This window comes from Hyposmocoma kahamanoa, unplaced genomic scaffold, assembly GCF_003589595.1.
Source record: "Hyposmocoma kahamanoa isolate Upper Pololo Valley unplaced genomic scaffold, ASM358959v1 129, whole genome shotgun sequence".
In the NCBI taxonomy this organism is placed as follows: Eukaryota; Metazoa; Arthropoda; class Insecta; order Lepidoptera; family Cosmopterigidae; genus Hyposmocoma; species Hyposmocoma kahamanoa.
The window spans coordinates 2,226,294-2,246,336 of NW_020653460.1; the positions used below are offsets into that span (position 1 = coordinate 2,226,294).

At 35.5% G+C, this 20,043-nt stretch overlaps 1 protein-coding gene across 3 annotated transcripts in view; it reads right to left on the reverse strand.

The window, feature by feature from the left end:
• LOC113240250 (adenylosuccinate synthetase) overlaps nucleotides 1-20,043 on the reverse strand; it is a 54,594-nt gene that overhangs the window by 12,480 nt on the left and 22,071 nt on the right. For all 3 annotated transcript variants that reach the window (XM_026477503.1, XM_026477505.1, XM_026477504.1), the window contains exons 3-6: nucleotides 15,317-15,450; nucleotides 2,217-2,362; nucleotides 1,320-1,525; nucleotides 228-301 (exon numbers count right to left, since the gene is read on the reverse strand). In XM_026477503.1, the coding sequence (XP_026333288.1) occupies nucleotides 228-301; nucleotides 1,320-1,525; nucleotides 2,217-2,362; nucleotides 15,317-15,450 (560 nt within the window). The remainder of the gene's footprint in view (nucleotides 1-227; nucleotides 302-1,319; nucleotides 1,526-2,216; nucleotides 2,363-15,316; nucleotides 15,451-20,043) is intronic.

Genomic DNA, 20,043 nt, shown 5'->3' on the forward strand with positions numbered 1-20,043 from the left:
AATACTCAATTCAGAGCACTGCTGATTCTACGCAGGCGGACGATCCGCACAGACCATACGCACAGCTGTAAAACCAGCCTCGGTATACAAAAGCGAGGTTATCCAATAAAGGAACTTTTATCAACTTAACTTTTAAAAAAGTAAGTTATACTGCATTCAAAGACTTTTAAAAGTTACTTGCTTACTTACTTACTAATATTAAAATTATTAAATAGAAAATTAAAAACCTTGCACGGTAGGCCCAGGCCGGTGCACACGCCGCCAATGCTGCAGTTCGATGACGTCACGTACGGATAAGTTCCTGGAACCGAAACGTCCACTTGATGCCCCACGTCTGATGTATGTCTGATATTTGTATACTGTAATAGGATATACGTCGTGTTTTTTTATATATATATTGCGCCAGATGACTATGGGAATAATTTTGTTCTAAACGTGAGGTCCTAATTCTGGGGTCAGCACATAACATTCAGTGTAGTTTATAATGTCGGAAGATAAAAAAATTAAGTTGAAAAATATGAATTTCAGGTCTCAGGGTTTCGGGTTTCTGGTCTCGGGTTTCTGGCCCATTACAGGTCCCAAGATGATGGCTGCCTCAATCAAGACATGTGAAGAGCCCCAAACGCTGTCTTGTTTCTCAAATACAAATACACGCGATTTAGACCCGAAAAAAGCTTTTCGTTTCCAAAATGTTTAGGACTTGTATGCTTTAGTCGGTTGATGTATTTATGAAAATGAAAAAACAAATAGTTTTTGACATAATATGTGCTTTCGTCTGCCTAGAATCATTTGACATTATCACTAATGTCAAATGATTCTAGATTCATTATCACTAATTAAATGCTTGCTAGATACAAAATAATGAATCGGCCGTTTTTGCTCCTGATTTCTTTGATAGTCACATTTGTAAAAGTTGCTTTCTGTCGCGTTTTTATTCTACCTGTTTAAAAGGACATCCACTAATAGCTAGGACCTAGTATAGAACCGTATTCCAAGAAGGTTGTAAAATTACAAAATAAATAAATTCATTTATGTGAAAATTGATTAAAAAAAACTTTGTTTTTATGTTCCAAAATTATAAATAAAAAAAAACACGGTGTATTATTTTGCTTGCTTAATCTGAGACTTATGGAAAAGTACTGTCAAGGTAGAGTCTATGGTAAGACGCGGACTGCAAATAAAAAAATTCCATAACGAAACATACATCGAGGTATTCGCAATTGTTACACATTTTTTTTTATATAAGTAAAAATTAGGTGCCTAGTTGTATTATTTTTGTTTGGCTACCAGATCATAAGGATTGATAAAGGGTTACAAACCAAAATCAATGTCCAGCATAGCAGCATTAGCGCCTTCCACTAACACCTTTCGCCCGGCTTTAATCTGGTCGTGGAGATATGTAACAGTGTCCCTCACTAAAGGCCGTATCTCTTTCGCGTACCCTCTATACCTTTCTAACTCTGCCTGTACATCTACATCTAAACTCGAAAACATTCTTTTGTACTGCTCGGCAAGATTTCGAAACCTGAAATATCGAAAAATAATAATAAATAAATGTGCTGCTTTTTTTCTAATAATTCTACCCGAAACAGTTGTATCAATACTAGATGATAATTTATAATATTTTTCTTTTTTAAATACGTAATTACCGTGAATAAAGATTGAGAAAATCTGTCAATTTTATTTAAGAACGTTCCAAAATACATTTTGACAATAGCTGCTGTTTTCGTTTGCGGCATTTTACGAAACTTGACAGCTGTCAGTAGTTTGACAAGGTTGATCGAATGTTTTACCTACTTTTTATTTTTAAAATAATGTGGTAAAAATAATCTGGTAGACAGATGCGCATGCGCAGGCAGATCTCTGCGGAAGACATGTGTCGCCTGCATTAAGTAGGTGTAAGGAGTATATTAAGTAATTCATTATTTAACCTGAATAACTTGCTGGTCGCACGCATTGTCGCGCTCACGTTAATTACACATGTAATTTTTGTGCAATAAGACCTTCGGACAGTACGGTGCTTTACATACTTTTTGTTAAGCTACCTCATCCGAACAGTGTACTCTGGGAATCATACACATCCCATTAAACATAAGTAACATTAACAGAAACATTCTATATACATACTTTTAAGTACGAGCCCCAATACTAGTGCTTTCCTAATGCTGCCACTAGGCAGAACCTTACGCTTGTCTATTGAATAGTAAACTTCTTACTTCTCTTCGAAAAGGGAGAATTCGCCGAGCAAGTCCCCTATCCGAATGCCGTTTCGCGCCGCCTTCGCCGAGTAAGTCGGGCCGATACCTTTCTTGGTGGTACCGAGGGAATGCTTGCCTTTCTCTTGCTCTTGTAGTCCATCCACCTGTAAATGATGAAATGAAACTTTTGTTGTATAGACTACAATGCAGGTTGACAAATTAATTATCCTTGTCATGTTGCCAAAGAACAATGGCGAACTCTCTTATAAATTTTAGTTGACATAATTTGTGTGCGTCTGTTTACGAAAAATATGTGAAAATATGGTTTAAATTCCTGAACAAATGTGGTTTTGGGTTTGAATGAAAAGAAGTTTGGAATGAAAGATATTCCAGTTTGAAGTTTTGGAGGTTATCTTTTACATAACTGAATAAAATATAATGTATTATTATATCTAAATAACGTAAACAGATGCTAAATGGTTTGGTTCAAAATGCATTAAGTTAAGCCATAACAAGAAAAACCGAGTTAATACATATGATGCCCTGGTTCCTAACTCAGGCGCAAATTATTTATTTTGTAGAAGATGCCATCGATCCCTGATATCGTTAACTTTTTGTCAGTTTTACCACATTCTCGCGTGGCATATTTGGAGAAGGAATTATCTACTTTATTATTTGTAATATTTAATTTAGTTAATCTTATATTGGAAATCGGTCAAATCAGTACATTTGATATTACCTGATCAGCTTAGGGTCGTATTCCAGAACTCTACTCAATACTCAAGTCCTGACTTGAGTGTTGAGTAGAGTTCTGGAATACGACCCTTAATGTGGACCAATCTATACGTAGGTATTGAAAAGTTTCAAAATTGTTGCAGACAAAAAAAAACATAATTATGTCCTCTTAACAAAATCAGTTGCTGCTTTTGATTCTCAGACTATAAAAAAAAATGTTCATTTACGATCACTTAAACCTAGTTTGCAGCAAGTAAGGGGAACTCGTTTTAAGCTTAATAATTGCTTATGCTATTAGACCCCGCTATTCCTAGTTAGGGTTCTGTGTGAACAGCGACAGTCCATTTGTTTAGGTACTAACTAAATGTAAACAATCTTGAGATGTCTATTTAATGAAACAAACATTTATAAAATAATTTTTACTTACCTTCAAATACAAAATACAAATACTTAGCTTCATATGAAATTGCATGCCTATTTTTATACCTACTGATTTGCAACGTAGGGGAACGTGGGGTATTGGGACCCCGCGGGTAATGAGAGCGGTGTTAAACTGGACTTTCCCAAAGCTCGTATTTGTGCAACGGCACTCCTAATGTCTTCGTTAACGTTCGACAAGTTTCGAGTCCCGTGGGTGCACCCGTAGAACCCCGCGTTTATTCCTATGAGATGGTTGTTTTTTTCGCTCCGCGCTTATAAAGTTTGCCAAATTTCATTATCCCAGGTAAACAGTAAAATGCACAGATACTACATTGTATTTACACTTGTAGTGACATAGCTTCACTATATCTATAAAATTTTAGAAGTTATGCTTGACATCACAATAAAAATATATATTTTTTTACTGTTTTATTCCTTTTTCAATTTGATGTTACGCGGGTAATGAGAGCTATTTGCCTCACCTTTAACACTTTATTGTTTGTTTTAATTACTTTTTAAAAACTGAATGAAACAATATATGTATATTCTCGTTTATAAATGGACAATTAAGTATTATATATAAATAAAAATAATCACATTATTCGAAATAAGATCCATTCAGTATTTGTTTTACTTTTCAAATTGTATTTCCTCAATTCCACAATTTTGAGTTACGACACTATCATAATAGCAGTGACACTAGTGTAATATTATGTTTATCTAATGAAGCAATAAACATTTTTGACGTAACTTCATTTATGCCATTCTTCCATGAGGGGTGCGAAATATTCAAAATCTTAGCCCTTTTTAATACGTGCTATCGACAAATGATATTTACAGCTAATCGAAACAATGGAGATTGTGTTCGTTGAAATGAGCATGGATAATCAAAACATTAGGTTCTGCTGTATTAGCTGACGTCCCTACAAGCACCAGTATGTGAAAGCGAATGACAGTGTAAATTGGCTCTGGTCTGGGTGATCTAGTTAGTATCCTGTAGTACACCGTTACTCTGGCAGTCATAGTATAAGAAATTCCCTAGTTAGAGACAAGTTTGGCATATTATTATCGTGAAACAATGAATGATTAAAATGTTCTTTATCTACACACATATCATAAACCTGTTATTTTACATTAAAAAATCGCAAATTACGACCAGGGGGCCTAAAACAAAACAAAGAACGCAATACATCTATTTGACAATGTTCTATGGAGACCTCCATAGAACACTGTCAAATAGATGAATTGTCAAGTAATCACAATAGGATTCCGCTAATACGGCCTTTTTAGCCCTGCAGCATAAAGATAAACTGTTTTGTTAAAAAAAATTCTTATCTGTGAAAATATTATCATTACTTAGAACATCAAATTCTATTTCATATTTATGAAAAATGTCAGTAGCAAACAATTTTGACAAATTTCACACGTTACTTGTTATCGAACGATATGATAGTTGGGACCGACTCTAGTTTGTCTATGAACTAAAAAAAACTACGGTTACGTGACATGCCTAAGAAAAGTTTTTAATTGCCGCCATTTCGCCAGTCCTAACATGCGGTTCCTGCACTTGACATCATAGAGAGCTTATAATATGTATATAGATAAAGCAATGTATGTAAATGTACATAATTAGACATTAAAACACTCGTGAGACTCAACCCATACTCGCATTTTAATGCCTTTCATTATGTAACAGTCGCAGAAACTACTATTATTGCACATTAAAAATTACAACACAAAACACTGATATAAGTATCATACAGTAAGCTAATGTACAGCGGGCGGCATTATCGCTAAGTAGCAATCTTCCAGGCAACTTTAGGATAGAAATGTAAGAGCTGGAAAGGGGGTGCAACCAAGGAATATCTTCTACAAGAATCCAAACTAATATATAAACACGTCACCTATTTCTCCCGCCAAGCAATAAATGTGAACATTACTGCGTTCCAGTTTGGAAGAAGGGTACTGGTGAAATTACAGGCACATGGGACTTGTCAAATTATGTCTCAGGGTACGAGTGCAGTTGCAGCGCCCCTAAAATCTTTACGATTTAAAGCTCTGAGTGGCACTGCAACTGTTATGGATCGCTTACGTGTCGCTACTAGGCGCATGACTTGTTCGTCCCGTTATTATAAAAAAAAATGGAAAATTAACTCTTTGCACACCTAAACCGCTAAACCAATATTGATTAATTTTGGTATATTATAGACATAGAAAAAAAAACTTGAATACTATAGAGTATAGACGCGGGAAAATGACGACATTTGATACGACACAACGATTTCTTTAAGACCATTTTGAAGGAAAAGATCGAGGGGAAGAGGGAAAGAGATCGATCTAGGCGCAGTTACATAGCGACTGTGACCTGGCAATCGGTACTATCTCAATTTTGACAACTTAACAGGATGAAGAAAAAATTGTTTGCTTGACGCATATACATAGCATCTCGTTTTATTATTAAATAAAAATACGTAGTTTTTAGATACTTTTTTTACCCATGTAGTTATTTATGTACATTACGTATTTTTATTTAATAAACCATATGCTGTATAAATGATTTTTTCTTCACCTGCAAAGTTGTCAAAATTGAGATTAGAGAGAGAATAAAGGAAAAGGCCGGTGTCGTGTCGTATAAGGAGGTCAAGGAGCTGACTTATAAGAGAGATGACTGGAAGATGCTCCGCCGACAAGAGTATATATAACTCTTAAGTTTGATGATGACGATGATAGACATAGATAGTCTCTAGGAGAAGGACATAGGCTACTTTTTGTCATAACAATAAATCTTAAAGGGGTTGAATGATGACAGTTTAATATGGAGAACCAATAAAACTGAATATAAAGTAGCCTACTCGAAGTACTTATTCTATGCAGACAAAGTCGCGGACACCAGCTAGTAACAAATACATAATAATAATTATAAAAAATAATAAACGCTTTATTTCAGCAATACAATCAACTTTACATTAACAGTACATTTTATGTAAATGTAATTTATGTTAAGAGGAATAGTAATTTCTTTATGAAAAATAGTGACGACATAACATCAATACGAGGAATATAAATAAACTAGCTGTTCTTGATAGGCGTCTTCACAAAGTCACAAATTCATTTACACGAGTTTATTCCCGTTTCCAAATGTTTTTGTTACACAAAGTGGTACTTTTTAGATTTATTCAAACGTACAAGCGTCCACTTCCACCTAGCTCTTTTTTTGTTACTGCACAGAATTATCGCCCTTTAGAGCCATCTAAATATATATTTTTTTAAAGTAAATTTCATGATCAAACGTTGTTTATGATGTTAGTAATATAATATATACAAATATATAATAGAACAGACCTTGCAATTCAAAAGATTATAACAATGATGGTACAGAGTTCTACGTACCCACTATTCTAGAGAATAAACATTATGTGCACCGCTATTATGTAAACTACGCATCCGTTAGTTGTATAAGGGAAGTCACACACTTATAGCTTGAGGTGATCAGAAAAAGCTTTATTTCTACGCTATAAGGGCGAAAAAGATGTAGCGTGTTTCCCTCCCGCTCGGACCAACGATGCTACACAAGCGATGAACGCATGTCTTTTTCACTCGATAAGAGATAGTTTAAATGTTAGATTTGTTTGTTAACTTCACTTAGTTTTTGAAATGTAGCAACTACATGAAATTTGAAATGTAAACTCCAGTGGCATCATGTATACATGGTGACAGGTTGAAGCTGAAGCTTATATACTACTCCACAGGAGTTTACACTTACAAGTAAGAATACTTGCAACACGACGTATGCGCTCGTTTGGATCGATTCACTACAACGCGTCTGCGGCGTGTATAAAATACACAGTGTATACATATAGTCTCTAAGAGTAATCTTTACTAGTCACTATTTAATAAAGGCAACGTAATCATGCAACATATATCTTTTGGAGTCTGACCAACCTAACGCGATTCCATGTCAATAATCGACGTATAATCGGCTAGAGTTGGTCTGGAAAAGCTTCGACCGTTCAGACTGTTTTTTCGCATAGTTCTTATTGCATGGATATAAATAAAGCTTTTGCTTACCAGCTCAAGCCGATAAGTGTGATGACTACCTAAACTCTAAAAGTAATTCCCCTAACATTCTCTGAAAGACAATGAATGACTGATCTCTGATATTTAGTTATGAAACGCATATAAAAACAGCTTTGTTTAAAATTTCAATATAAAACACAGGAAATCCATTTGAATCAATTGTTAGATTAGGAAAATGTGCAGTGGTAACATCTAACATTACGCGCGAGACAAACTAAAAAACTGCCTTTAACTGCCTCCGTGGCCGAAGGGTTATCATGCTGGACTGCCACGCAGAGGTCGGGACCTCGGGTTCGATTCCCAGGCCGGGAAAAATGTTTGTATGGCCTAAATTTATTTCTCTCGTGAGTTTGGATGTAATTTGTGGCTGTATATGTGTCTGTCCATGGCACCCGCGATACGGGGTTTCACTAGTGGTTTTAAAAAAACTAAAAACATTACAAATGCCCGTATCTGTGTGCAAAAAATGCTTTGACTTTTCACGATCCATCGAGGGTTGCGTATGGCACTTGCAGGCCGCGTAATTTTACCTAGATTAGAGAACTAGACAATAGCCGAAATCCGTAGATACAAATTTATTGGTACAAAGATCGATCACAAAGAAAGAATCCTTCAATCTGACCGGACTCGAACCTACGTTCGTTACAGATCATTGTATTGGGTTTAAACGGTTTCTTTATGATTTCAAGTGACACGGGCACAAACATTTCGTGCGCCTAGAGGACAAAATACAATGTTGGTTCTAATATGGAACCTTTCGGAACACTGCTTCTACAACCAAGACCCTATCAAGACAATATCGAGTTCTCAGGTTTTCGCGATTGTTACACATAGGAATGAAACTGTTTTTTCGGATCAAATCACGTTTTTTCAAACAAACCCACGTTTGTTTCTATTTGTTATTTTGAGGTAAGACACTTGACGAACGTAAGACCTATCTACCCATAGTACAGGAGATCCTAGTTTGGGAGCTAGACACATATCTGTACCTATTATCTTGTATTTTGCAATAAAGTTATTTTTTATTTTTTAGTTTCAGTCACGGCTGACTGACAAAATCAGTCCGTCCGTCAGATTTGAAAAATTAGTTTAATTTCCTAAATGCTTACAATTGTACTCGAAAACGCACGAAGTCGAACGATGTTGATAATAAAACTTACTTGACGTCGCACTCGTGCGCATGTTTTTATAGGCTAGATTCGTGACTTCACGTGTCCCGAACCGTTTATATTCACATGACTCAAAATTTATTTTAATTTTGTGTGCAAGTAATTATAATAGAAATTGTAAATTTTCAGTAAGTAAATCGAAATTATTAAATTATCACAAAATTATTAAATTATCATTCCCACTAAAATGTTACTAATACAGTTATCTAGCGTACCGTAGCTCGAAAAGACGCGGGGTTCGCGGAAATTGTACTTGTTCCCAAATTGAGTTTTTAGTTTATGCATGGCAAATTTGGTAGAATTTCATTACTATAGCCTATACTCTAGCCAAATTCGATGTTTAATAACAAAATGTTGCTAGGCAACCAATGATGCCATAGGAAAAGAACATTTTTGTCAATGCTCATTATTTAAGCTAGCTCTGCCCAAGGCCTGCGCGCGTAATTAGAATTTAAATAGGTAAGTAGTTAATGTAATGTAGAAGTAATACTTACATGGCCAACTGTTTTAAAATTGGCAAAGTACCTATTGACGTGCATAATCTAAGAATAAAATAATTAAAAGAAAGAAAATGTTAAGATTATATTTTTATTATTTTATGTTAATTTCTACATATCGGATTCTGAACTTGAATTACTTCTGGAACTAGAAATGTTTGCAATCTCTTCTTTCAAATAAAAAAATCAATAGGGATGACGCAGTTTTATAAATAATTAATTATTAGTAATATTTGTGGACATAGTATAGTTATATTTAGACAGAATTGTTGTTTTCGTGTCTCCAAAATAATATTTATTAGAATTAGAAAAACTGTATACAAAGAAGCGGTGATCGTCACTTTTTTTCTTCAAATAACAAATTAAAACGGAGATAGATAATAATGAATGACGTTATCAATGCTTGATTGTAAAAAGAATTTATGCAAACCATAGTTCCTGTGGTAAAATATAGAACAAATGTTGGTTCAGTCAAGGTCGAATGTTTTGAAATTTCCAATAGCACAGTCAAGGAAAAATAAACAATGAACAACGATAAATTAAAACAATAAGAAGACTTACGCGAAACCAGGTGATTTAGTGGAATATTAAAAGAAATCGTTCAATATTGAATAATAAGAATATGAAGATACGGATATATGTAGATATGGAGATATCCATGTACTTATTTACTAAAGTAGAAGATTATAAATTATGCATGATTTTATGTTCATCTCAGAACCGAGGGTGTACCGAAGTGTCTACACGGAACACGCGTCGTCAACGTATTTCTTATCTCGATCATGTGTCATCGGTTTGGCGAGACATGCCTCCGCCCTGAAGGTGACCCCGGTTGTACACTCTCGGTGCATTAATTAATATTCATTAAAAAATAAAATACAACAGGGTTGTCTTGTCAACCTTGTCTCAAGAAATATTATTACTAAGTATTAAGTAATCTGTGGTACTACGAGAATCGAATTGTCGAAACGAGGCAGTAACAACAAACCCGGCGTATAGGAGTTGCTGTGCCACTCAGAGCTTTAAATCGTAGATTTGAGGGGCACTGCCACTGTGCCCGTCACTCTGAGACACAGTTTATATATCCCATGTGCCTGTAATTTCACCAGCACCCTTACCCATGAAAATCGGAACACAGTAATGCTGACATTACTGCTTGGCGGCAGAAATAGGTAAGATGGACCTGGACGTACTCGCGTTTCAAATTTAGGAGAGTTTGTTTAATAATAACATGCCAGACAACTACACCAATTCACTGGATTCACAACAATAGGGAAGTCCCTGTACTATGAGTACCAGGCTAGATAGTCTAAGTTAGAGATGTTTATCGATTTCTTAGGTTTTCGCGATTGTTACACATAGGAAATGAAACTATTTTTCCGGATTTAAATCGCGTATATTTGTTTTTTCAAACAAACCGACGTTTCGGGCCCTTTACAGGTCCCATGGTCACGGTTGACTGAGGTGGTACAGTCTTCAACCAGTTATGTCTAATGTTGATGCAAACCACCCTATTTTTTCACTATAGTTACAATAGTTATTAATTAAATACCTTATTTTTAATTTTACAAAGAGAACGTTCCAATTTACGCTACATTAAGTTTTACAAATTATTTTATTGAATGAATTTTTATTAAGTTCAATTTATTATTAATTAATAATAGAAATTAGAATAAACTAAAACATATTAATTAGCACTGCAGTCTTATATCTGTTTGGGATTTTTTATTAGAGGAAATACTGGATCCCAAACTGGTGGTACTAAGAAACCATCTTCCCTGTTGAAATTAGGATGTTTTTTAATTTCAATGGCCTCTCGCAGCATCCTGGGTAGATAACGGAGTTCTTTTGCAAGGACCTGGGGTTTGTCAAACTTCATTGAATGTGTAGGTTTATCCATGACATGCTCGCAGACTGCAGACTTGTTTACGCGACGGTGTTTGACATCAGCTATATGTTCTTTGACGCGGGTACAAATACTTCGCTTTGTTTGTCCAATATAAGAGAGACCGCACTCACAGTCAACCTTGTAAACTCCTGCATCCTGTAACGGGATGTTACATTTCACGGGTCTTAATTAATTAATAACTATTGTAACTATAGTGAAAAAAAATAGGGTAGTTTGCATCAATATTAGACATAACTGGTTGAAGACTGTACCACCTCAGTCAACCGTGACCATGAGACCTGTAAAGGGTCCGAAAGGTCGGTTAGTTTGAAAAAACAAATATACGCGATTTAAATCCGGAAAAATAGTTTCTTTCCCTATTAGAAATGTTTGTTCATTTGAACGCGCGCCTATTGTTTCTTTCTTGTTCGATCTTGTCCACATAATGGCGCAGGCAGTGTATGTTATGGCTGTACTTCACATGGCTACTTGTATTCACTATTCGGTGTTTGATGTCCTTGGAAAAATATTTGACGTTACGTCTGTAACATGCAGACTGTCGACACATTGAAGCCAAATAAGGAGTTAAATTAATGAATATGACCATAGTGTGGACTGGTGTGGTCGATTTACTTAGGTGTTTGCCTATTGGGCCTATTGTCCTTTGATGTGGTTCAAGAAACCAAATATTGTATTTGCTGAATTTGTCTGTTATTGTTTGCCAAATTGCATCCATCAGGAAAGAATGGCATAAGTGGAATTACGTCAAAAACGTTTATTGCTCCATTAGATACAGAAAAATATAACCCACATCCTCTTCAATTCTTGTAACTACATCGACTAATATTGTAGCTAGAGTTACAAGAATTGGAGAGAATGTGGGTTATACTTATCTGTATCTGTGGGTTATACTTATGTCATTCCTCCATGAGGGGTGCGAAATGTGTCAAATACGCAAATACAAATAGCCATGTAAAGTGCCACCATTAAGGTTCGGGGAATCGGCTTGAGCCAATCAGGAAAAACTTTACGTCATGCAATAAGAACGAAAACGACGTTGAGCGTATCGCTTCCGCTCGGTCTTTTTCTTACAACGTCTTCCTCGTATTACATAGTCCATGTGAGACATAAACCTTTTCCTGACCGGCTTAAAGCAAGATAAGTGTGTTGACTCTCTACCTCTAACTTGTCTGTATAAGCGCGTTCGTAATTTAGGGGCATAATTTCCGCTACATTTGGCCTAGCCTTATCACCCATACAAACAAACCTTTTTTATAATACCAAGTGACGGGATGAACAAGTCGTGCGCCTGGTAGTAAGCGACACGTCTGTTCATAATAGTGGCAGTGCCGCTCAGAGCTTTAAATCTCGAAGACCTGAGGGGCACTGCTACGGCGCCCGTCACCCTAAGACAAGTTGAAAGACCTATAACAATAACGTACACACACATGGCCCCGCACTAGGGAGTCCCTGTGTCGCGGGTGCCATGGACACACAGATAAACTACAAATGATGCCCAAACTCACGAGACAAATAAATGTATGTACAAATATTTCCCGGCTCGGGAATCGGTTACGGAGGCAAGCCTACGTGCCTGTAGTAACACCAGCAGCACCCTTACCCTTCAAAAACCAAAACGCAGTTGAATACTTCCCTAGACGAATTCTTTCACAAGAATCTGTAGTGCTATTAAACGTTTCCACTACACAATATTTGTGTAAATTTGCGAATTTGCGCAAGATAACTAGCTTCATATTAAAGCGTCTAATGGTATAATTACTACAAAGATGAAACATCAATTGTTAATAGTTCATTTCAGCAGTAGTAGAACTTTGTGTGAAAGCGTTTATTACAAGTTTATACAAGGAAGCATCAGTGTATTCCGATTGTAAAGACTAGAAGTAGGCAGCGCTATTGTACCTACCAGCAAAAGCAAAGCTGTATCAAACATTTGATTGACAAGGTTGTCCATATCAGAAGGAAAACCCTAAATCTAGATAAAACGAGTGTTAAAGTATATAGTCTGATCTTTAATACTTTTAGTACATGGTCATGATATTGTTCGACCTTGCTGCCACTCGCTACACTTGAATGTGGAAGACAGTAGTGTGTTTTACGGTAGACATTTACAAATTGGTGGTACCTACAGGAAGACCAATCAGAAAGAGTCGTGTTGGTTGCTCCATTGACATGTCGAAAAAAAAATTAAAAGAAATGTATAAGTTACACAAGAGTACGTGTATAACTTTTCAATGACTTGTATATTTGTTATTTGTCTTTTGACCCATTTATTACGGAAACAGATAGTACTAAGGATTAGCCATTAAAATTAAATTATAGGTGGTCTTTTTTGAAGACGAAGTAGTGACATTGGTAGGGTTGCCATAAAATTTGTTTCATAAAATTTTAAATAGCTATGTAGTTGTTATGGATAGTTTTATCGATAGATTGTAAAAGAAGATCAAATTGTGCCAAAAATGACCTGATGAAATGAATGAATGAATGAATTGTGAATGTTTCGACGTTCTAATAATTACTAATTGCGTTCTTGTAAAGAATTACTCTTATTTTGACAGTTGGTATTTTAGTATCGAGTTCAATTTTTATTCATATACATTTTAACAAGAATAGCCGGATTTGATTATCTATATTGAATTAAAATGAAAACCTTTAAAGTATGCCTCCTCTTTGTATTTTTCATAAACATAGTTCTAATAAACACTGTGTATATTTATAGCTTTATTGTATGAACTTACAAAAATTGACAAATCAAATTAACTTGTCCTGGAGTAATTGCAAGAATAATGGGTCGAGGATGATTGAAATGAAACAAGTTCGGGTATTTTTTATTCTATAAGCATGACAAATATTCAGTCGATAGTCGATAGCATATTTATCGACTGCAAACACTAGCTGCTCCCAAGCGGGCAACATTTTTGGGCAATGAACTGTCAATTTACTCCGTCTTCAAAACGGACTATAGTTATAAGCTGTCGTTTTTATCATTACAATAATGCCTCTAAAAATGTCCTTGAAAAAAGTAAGAAAATTAATATTCGTGACTCGTTTTCGCAAAATTCAGCCAAGGAAAGCCCTCTTACGAATGTTGCGCGGCATTAGGAGTCGCTAGCGCCGACAAAGACATGGAAAACTGTAAAATACCTACATAGTCTCATTGAATAGTTTGCGAAAACAGAAATGGTGTACGGCCTAACTGCAGTACTGTTCTTGACCCTGTGCAGTAGCACCTTTACTGGCACGACGCGTCGGTTTCTCTTCAAGGAGGGCGTTGTTGCCTTTGAACACCATGTACGAACTCTTCGAGTTCAACATAGTGAGGTACTACACGTCTGGCACTATTTTGAGATTTCGAATTTACTCGGGTGTAAGACAGATTGTCTGCTACGAGTAAATAAATACCAGTGCCTTCAGGAAAATCGTACCTGGCACAATTTATGGGCCAAGTAACAACTCGTCACACGCAACGCCCAGTTTTAAACAGACGACAGCCCCGATGCTACCAATTTTAAATCGGCTACTGTATATACAGTATATACGAGGAGATAGGCTGGTAGGGCCAGTGTTGTTAGAACATTTCAACGGTAAAAACATGAGTGGAGCTGTTAAGCTGCTTGTTAAGTTCGTGTCCTAGAAACGAGCAATCCTTATTTCCATGACGACTTGTTCTTCTCGTCACTTGATATTATAAAAAAGAATGAACAATACAAAATGCAAATAAGTGCAATCAGTGTAAATAAGCGCAGCGGTTTAAATAAGTGTTATCAGTATAAATAGCTACCAAGAATACTGTCAAATGTAAAGGCACGGGCTATAGTATATAGAAAGTAGATAGATAGATATACACTTTATTGCTCACACACAAGAGCAAGAACAGTACATGAACAACTTAAACTAATGGTGGTCTTGTCGCTAAGAGCGATCTCGTCCAGGCAACCTTTGAGGTAGAGGAAAGCTAATCGGAGCGGGAGAAGTAATGTGCCAATTTACAAAATGCTAAGCGATGTAAATAAACTTAGGGCTCGTGCAGCCTGTAGCGATATAGCGTGAGTACACGCCAATAGTAGAACCAATTACGAAGCATTAAAATTATTTTAACTTACTCTGGCATTTTATTGAATTTACCACAACCTAACCATGATTTATATTAACATTATTAATATAGATATTAGTTACCTAGTGTCGAGGCAGGTGAACGGGTGCGTTCGTTGATGAATGCATAGATGGCTTTTTAATGACAATAGGACTTAATTTCTCGAATTAGACGAACATATCTCAGCGTTACACTTTAAAAGGGTGAAACGATAATCTCACCTGCTGATGCATATCGAAGACGAGATGTGCTCTATCGGAAATGATGAGCCTACGTTGCCAGTCTTTCATGCCTTTCGCTTCGTTCTTCTGAAGCTCATCAAACAGGCCAGGTAGGTGAATAACCACGCCGTTTCCTATAAACGAAAATTACAATGAAAACAGGTAAGTTAAGTCGCATATTTATCACGAGGACAAATATCCAACGACATTTGGAAAGTTGCGAAATCGGCCGACATATGGCGAAGTCGCGCAATTTCGCTGGAAACTTTTCCCGCGACTGTTCCCTAGACTTTAATGTTGCCAGACATGTTAACGACGCCTTAGCCAGACGTTTCAACACGTATCGAGGGACATTTGTCTTTAAAACGAATACGGGGCTAATTTTTAATTTAGTGTGATGAATCAGTTCATATTAAATTTTTATTGAATTGATATTCAATTATTTTTATGTGAAATTACTCCACTAGTTTGTTATAATTACTAATACAAAGATCGAACACTCAGAAAAAATCCTTCGATCCGGTCGGATTCGAACCGACCTCTTCTAGCATACCGTGTCAGGCGCTATACCAACTAAGCCACGGAACGAACCAACGGACCTCACGAATTTTTCTATGTGCTTGTTGTTGTATCTTTGTATTTGGTTTTTCAACGACTATTTTTAGCTTTTTTTTAACTTTTTTTTTTCAGTTCATGTTGTTTTTTTTTATGATACCAAGTGGCGTGACGAAACAAGACGTGCGCCTCGTGGTAAGCGACACACCTGTCCATAACAGTTGAAGTGCCGCTTAAGGCTTGAACAGTCGCGAATGACTGGGACGATTTGACCTCTAAGCAGTAGTAACAATTTCATTACTACTACAATTTCTATCGACCACTCTTGTACGCTTGTACTCACACAAAGCAAAATAAAGATAAGTCGTAAATTAGAATTCAGAAGCGTTTTTTTGCAATCTATACCTACGTTGTTGTTCGCTCGGAGACATTCAAGAATAAACCATCGTAAAAATAAACATTACATAATATTTTAGGGTCAAAATCGTAATAGCAAAAATAGTGAAAGTATTAGGTAAATCGTGCAACTAAACTAAACTATAAAAGGGAAGTAGAAACGAGTAATAAATTAAAACAAATGCTTTTATTCGCTATATTTTAAAGGCATTTAACAAACTTCAATATTTACTAATTAATTAGGCGTCATTGAAACTATCACTTGTATGTATTATTTATTCAATTTCTTTTATATAATACGCTAATAAACACTTAGATTAATAATAAAAAAAAGTGATTACGACCAATAGGACTACTTCGTTTGTAACTAATAGAAATTCCAACAATAAGAAGTACACGGTACAGTACAACGATACGTACTTTGCGCGAGGCTAAATAAATATACAATAAAATATGTACTTTATTAACTATATTTTTAACATTAAAAAGCGTCAAAATCTAAATAGCGAGAACAAGTAGTTTAATTGAAGTTGGAGTACTATTTTCTGGTTGAAGCATGAGTTCGTCGTCACGAGAGCAAATTTATTTATTTTATTTATTTATTTATTTATTTATTTATTTATTTACTTATATACATTTTTACATTCGTTTATATGACACTGAAACCCTTGAGGGGTTTAAAAGTGTGTCACGTCTGACAAATTTGACGTATATTTTGACGTATACTTTTTTATATATATTATATATTTGACGCGATATTTTCTGGATCAGTGGTGGTTTTATTTTCTTTGTTTTCTATTTTCTTTAAAACAAAACTGCTGCAGTATAGTTTCATTTCTACTAAATAAAGTGGGTATGTCTTTGTGTCCCGCGGTGCAGCGCGGCGCAGCCTGACGTCACCAGCTTGAGCCACTACGTGCAAAACAAAGTGTGACTAGGCTTCTCAACAATAAGGTATATTTCTTTGAAAGGCAAATATCGGCTGAGCGACATCGGACTGCTTACATTGGAACATTGGAAATAGCAATACAATATAGAACTTCAAATGTCTCTTCTCACGGGAATATGCTGTGTGGTCGCGTTTCAGCGATTTGTAGATTTTAGAACCAATTTAGGAAATGAACTTTTCTAAAATGGTTTTGGCCTAGGTGTTCTGGGTAGTGCCGCGGAGTGTATTCCGTAACTCTTGGTCCCGGGTTCGATTCCCGGTAGAACCAATTTGGGAAATGAACCTTTTAAAAAATAGTTTGGACTAGGTGTTCTGGGTAGTGCCGCGGAGTGTATTCCGTAACTCTTGGCCCCGGGTTCGATTCCCGGTAGAACCAATTTGGGAAATGAACTTTTCAATGAACTTTTACATTGCCATTGCGCCCGTCACCGTCATTAGTGTTTGGCGGCGGAAATAGGTAGGGTGGCAGTACTTCGTGCCTCCCTGGACGAACTCAAGTACGGTGGAAATACTTCCCTGGACGAACTTTTTCACAAAGAGCTTTACTGCTATTAAATCAAATTCCAATTCTAATATATGTACCAGTAGTGGACCGCAAAATGTTGTGTGGTGAAAAAATTGAGTGGACGTATAAGATGTCTCGTACCATCTACTTCGTTATTCCATGCTGTATCTGTATTTTCTTTTTTCTATTGAGCAGTAAATTGACAATGCAGAGAATAAAAACGAGACAGATGCTATAGATAGACTAGACGTAGAGGGAATAAACGCGAGACATGGCTGATGGGTCGAACATAAAGGAACAGAACGTAAAGGGAACCATTCGAATTATCTCTCCGAGTTAGCTTTGAAGGTCGAAATGTGTAGAAGCGTGTACAAGTGAAGCGTGCGAACACGCTTGACCGAGTGTTCAAATAATCGAATCAAATAGTTGCTCTATTTATTGAATGTTCATCGGTAGAAATTCAAGTGACCTAACTCATAGATAAGTGACATGAAAAGCCATTGACCTACGTCAATGTGAAAAACAATTTGTTTTATTTTAATGAAGTATCAGCTTCTTTGTTAAGTATTTACTATATTTCAATTAAGTCTACGTACTATATTAAGAGCGTTTATTTATATATGATTTTTTTTTACAAATATTCTTTACGTTGATTATACCTGGTAAAGTTCAAGAAAAAAAGTTGAAATTGTAACAAAGATTGATTTAAACCACAGTTTCCCAAAGAGGCCCCTACCGCCCCCAGTGGGCGCTGAAGTCCTAGGTCGGAGCCTCGGAAGCAACCGATATAATAAACTACGCCACAATATACATATATCATTTTTTTCCTTGTGAGTTTTGTTTTAAATTCAATTTTAAAAATTGAATTTCGATTGCGATATAATTTTAGTATATCGACGTCTTTGAATGTTACCTCGGATATGATTTTGATGTAATTTTTCAGGACGAAGATAAAAATGTAGTAAACGCAATAATGTTTGTAGTTAGCATTTCAATTACGTGTGTGTGGATCGAGTGAGTATCCTCTGTAAAATGTTTAAAATATATTAGTAAAAGTTCTAAAACAATTGTAGAAAGCAATCTTTCTATTTGTAAAAAGATAAAACAAGAGAAAAATAAGTAATGTGTGCTCACAGGAGGCCAGTCAGATTTCAAAAAGTAGATATTAAAAATGCATATAAAAATTATTGTACTTGTTTTTAGTAAAAGTTTTTAATTACAGATCGGTTAGTGCCTTTTTCAAATTTTTACAAATACTTTTTTATGCTCACTCAATCCGCACGCTTTAAAAGGAACGATTTCTTAAGAACCAAATACGGGAATTAAATTTCGTTTATGTCTAGTTTTAGTAAAAGTTGCTAATAATTTTGTAAAATATAAAACTAGCCACTAAAGTGAAACGTTTTTGAATATTATTTTTTTAAGTGCTCACTCAACCCTCACATTTAACAATCGTTAATATCTTTGGATTTCTAAGTATTACAGATACTATAACTGGTAAATTTTTAGCTTAATTTACTACTAAATATATTGTTTAATTAAGATGTTTGTTTTTTTATATGCATGAAAATCTATGATACAAGGTGACCACACGTTATGAAAGTACCAAAATGAACTTGTAATTTAGGTATAGGTAGGTATTATACTTCTTTCAGATACTATATTACTTTAATAATAGATTTGAGCAACAAGTTTATAACTTTTACTTCAACAAAAATCAGTAAAAACGAACTATGTGAAAACGCGTATTGGAGGTTTTCACTCCAAGGCGACGATAAGTACTAGTAATTCAACATTGATAACGTTACTAAACACCGATTCGTGTACGATAATTCGATGAGCAACCATGGTAGCAAATTATATATTCATTTTATTGTCGTCAGTCTACGGTATTAACGAGTATTATGGTTGACCGTACCTGGTACAGACCTCGGTACCATTGTAATTGTGTACCGAGTTCTGTATTAATTATGTAACTTTGTTGGAAAAATACGAAAATTTAAAATAATGGGAAAACGAAAACACATTTCAGCTGACTCGTATTCATCAACCGATATACCGGAATGTACGTGAGATGGGAGGGATTTTCTTCTTGATAATAAAATTTGGCTCGTAACTTGTTCTCATTTATTTTCTTGAATTTTTTTACAAAACACATGAGCCACGTGTAAAAAACAAAGTCGATCTTACTCCTATCCCGCCACCACTCTTCCTTTTCATTATGTTACTCACTCATTGATCTTCGTCACTTTCGTCATTCATTCTTATTCCTTCGAATTTCTTCTAATTCCGAATTTTTATAAAAAAAAAGTATAAAACTAC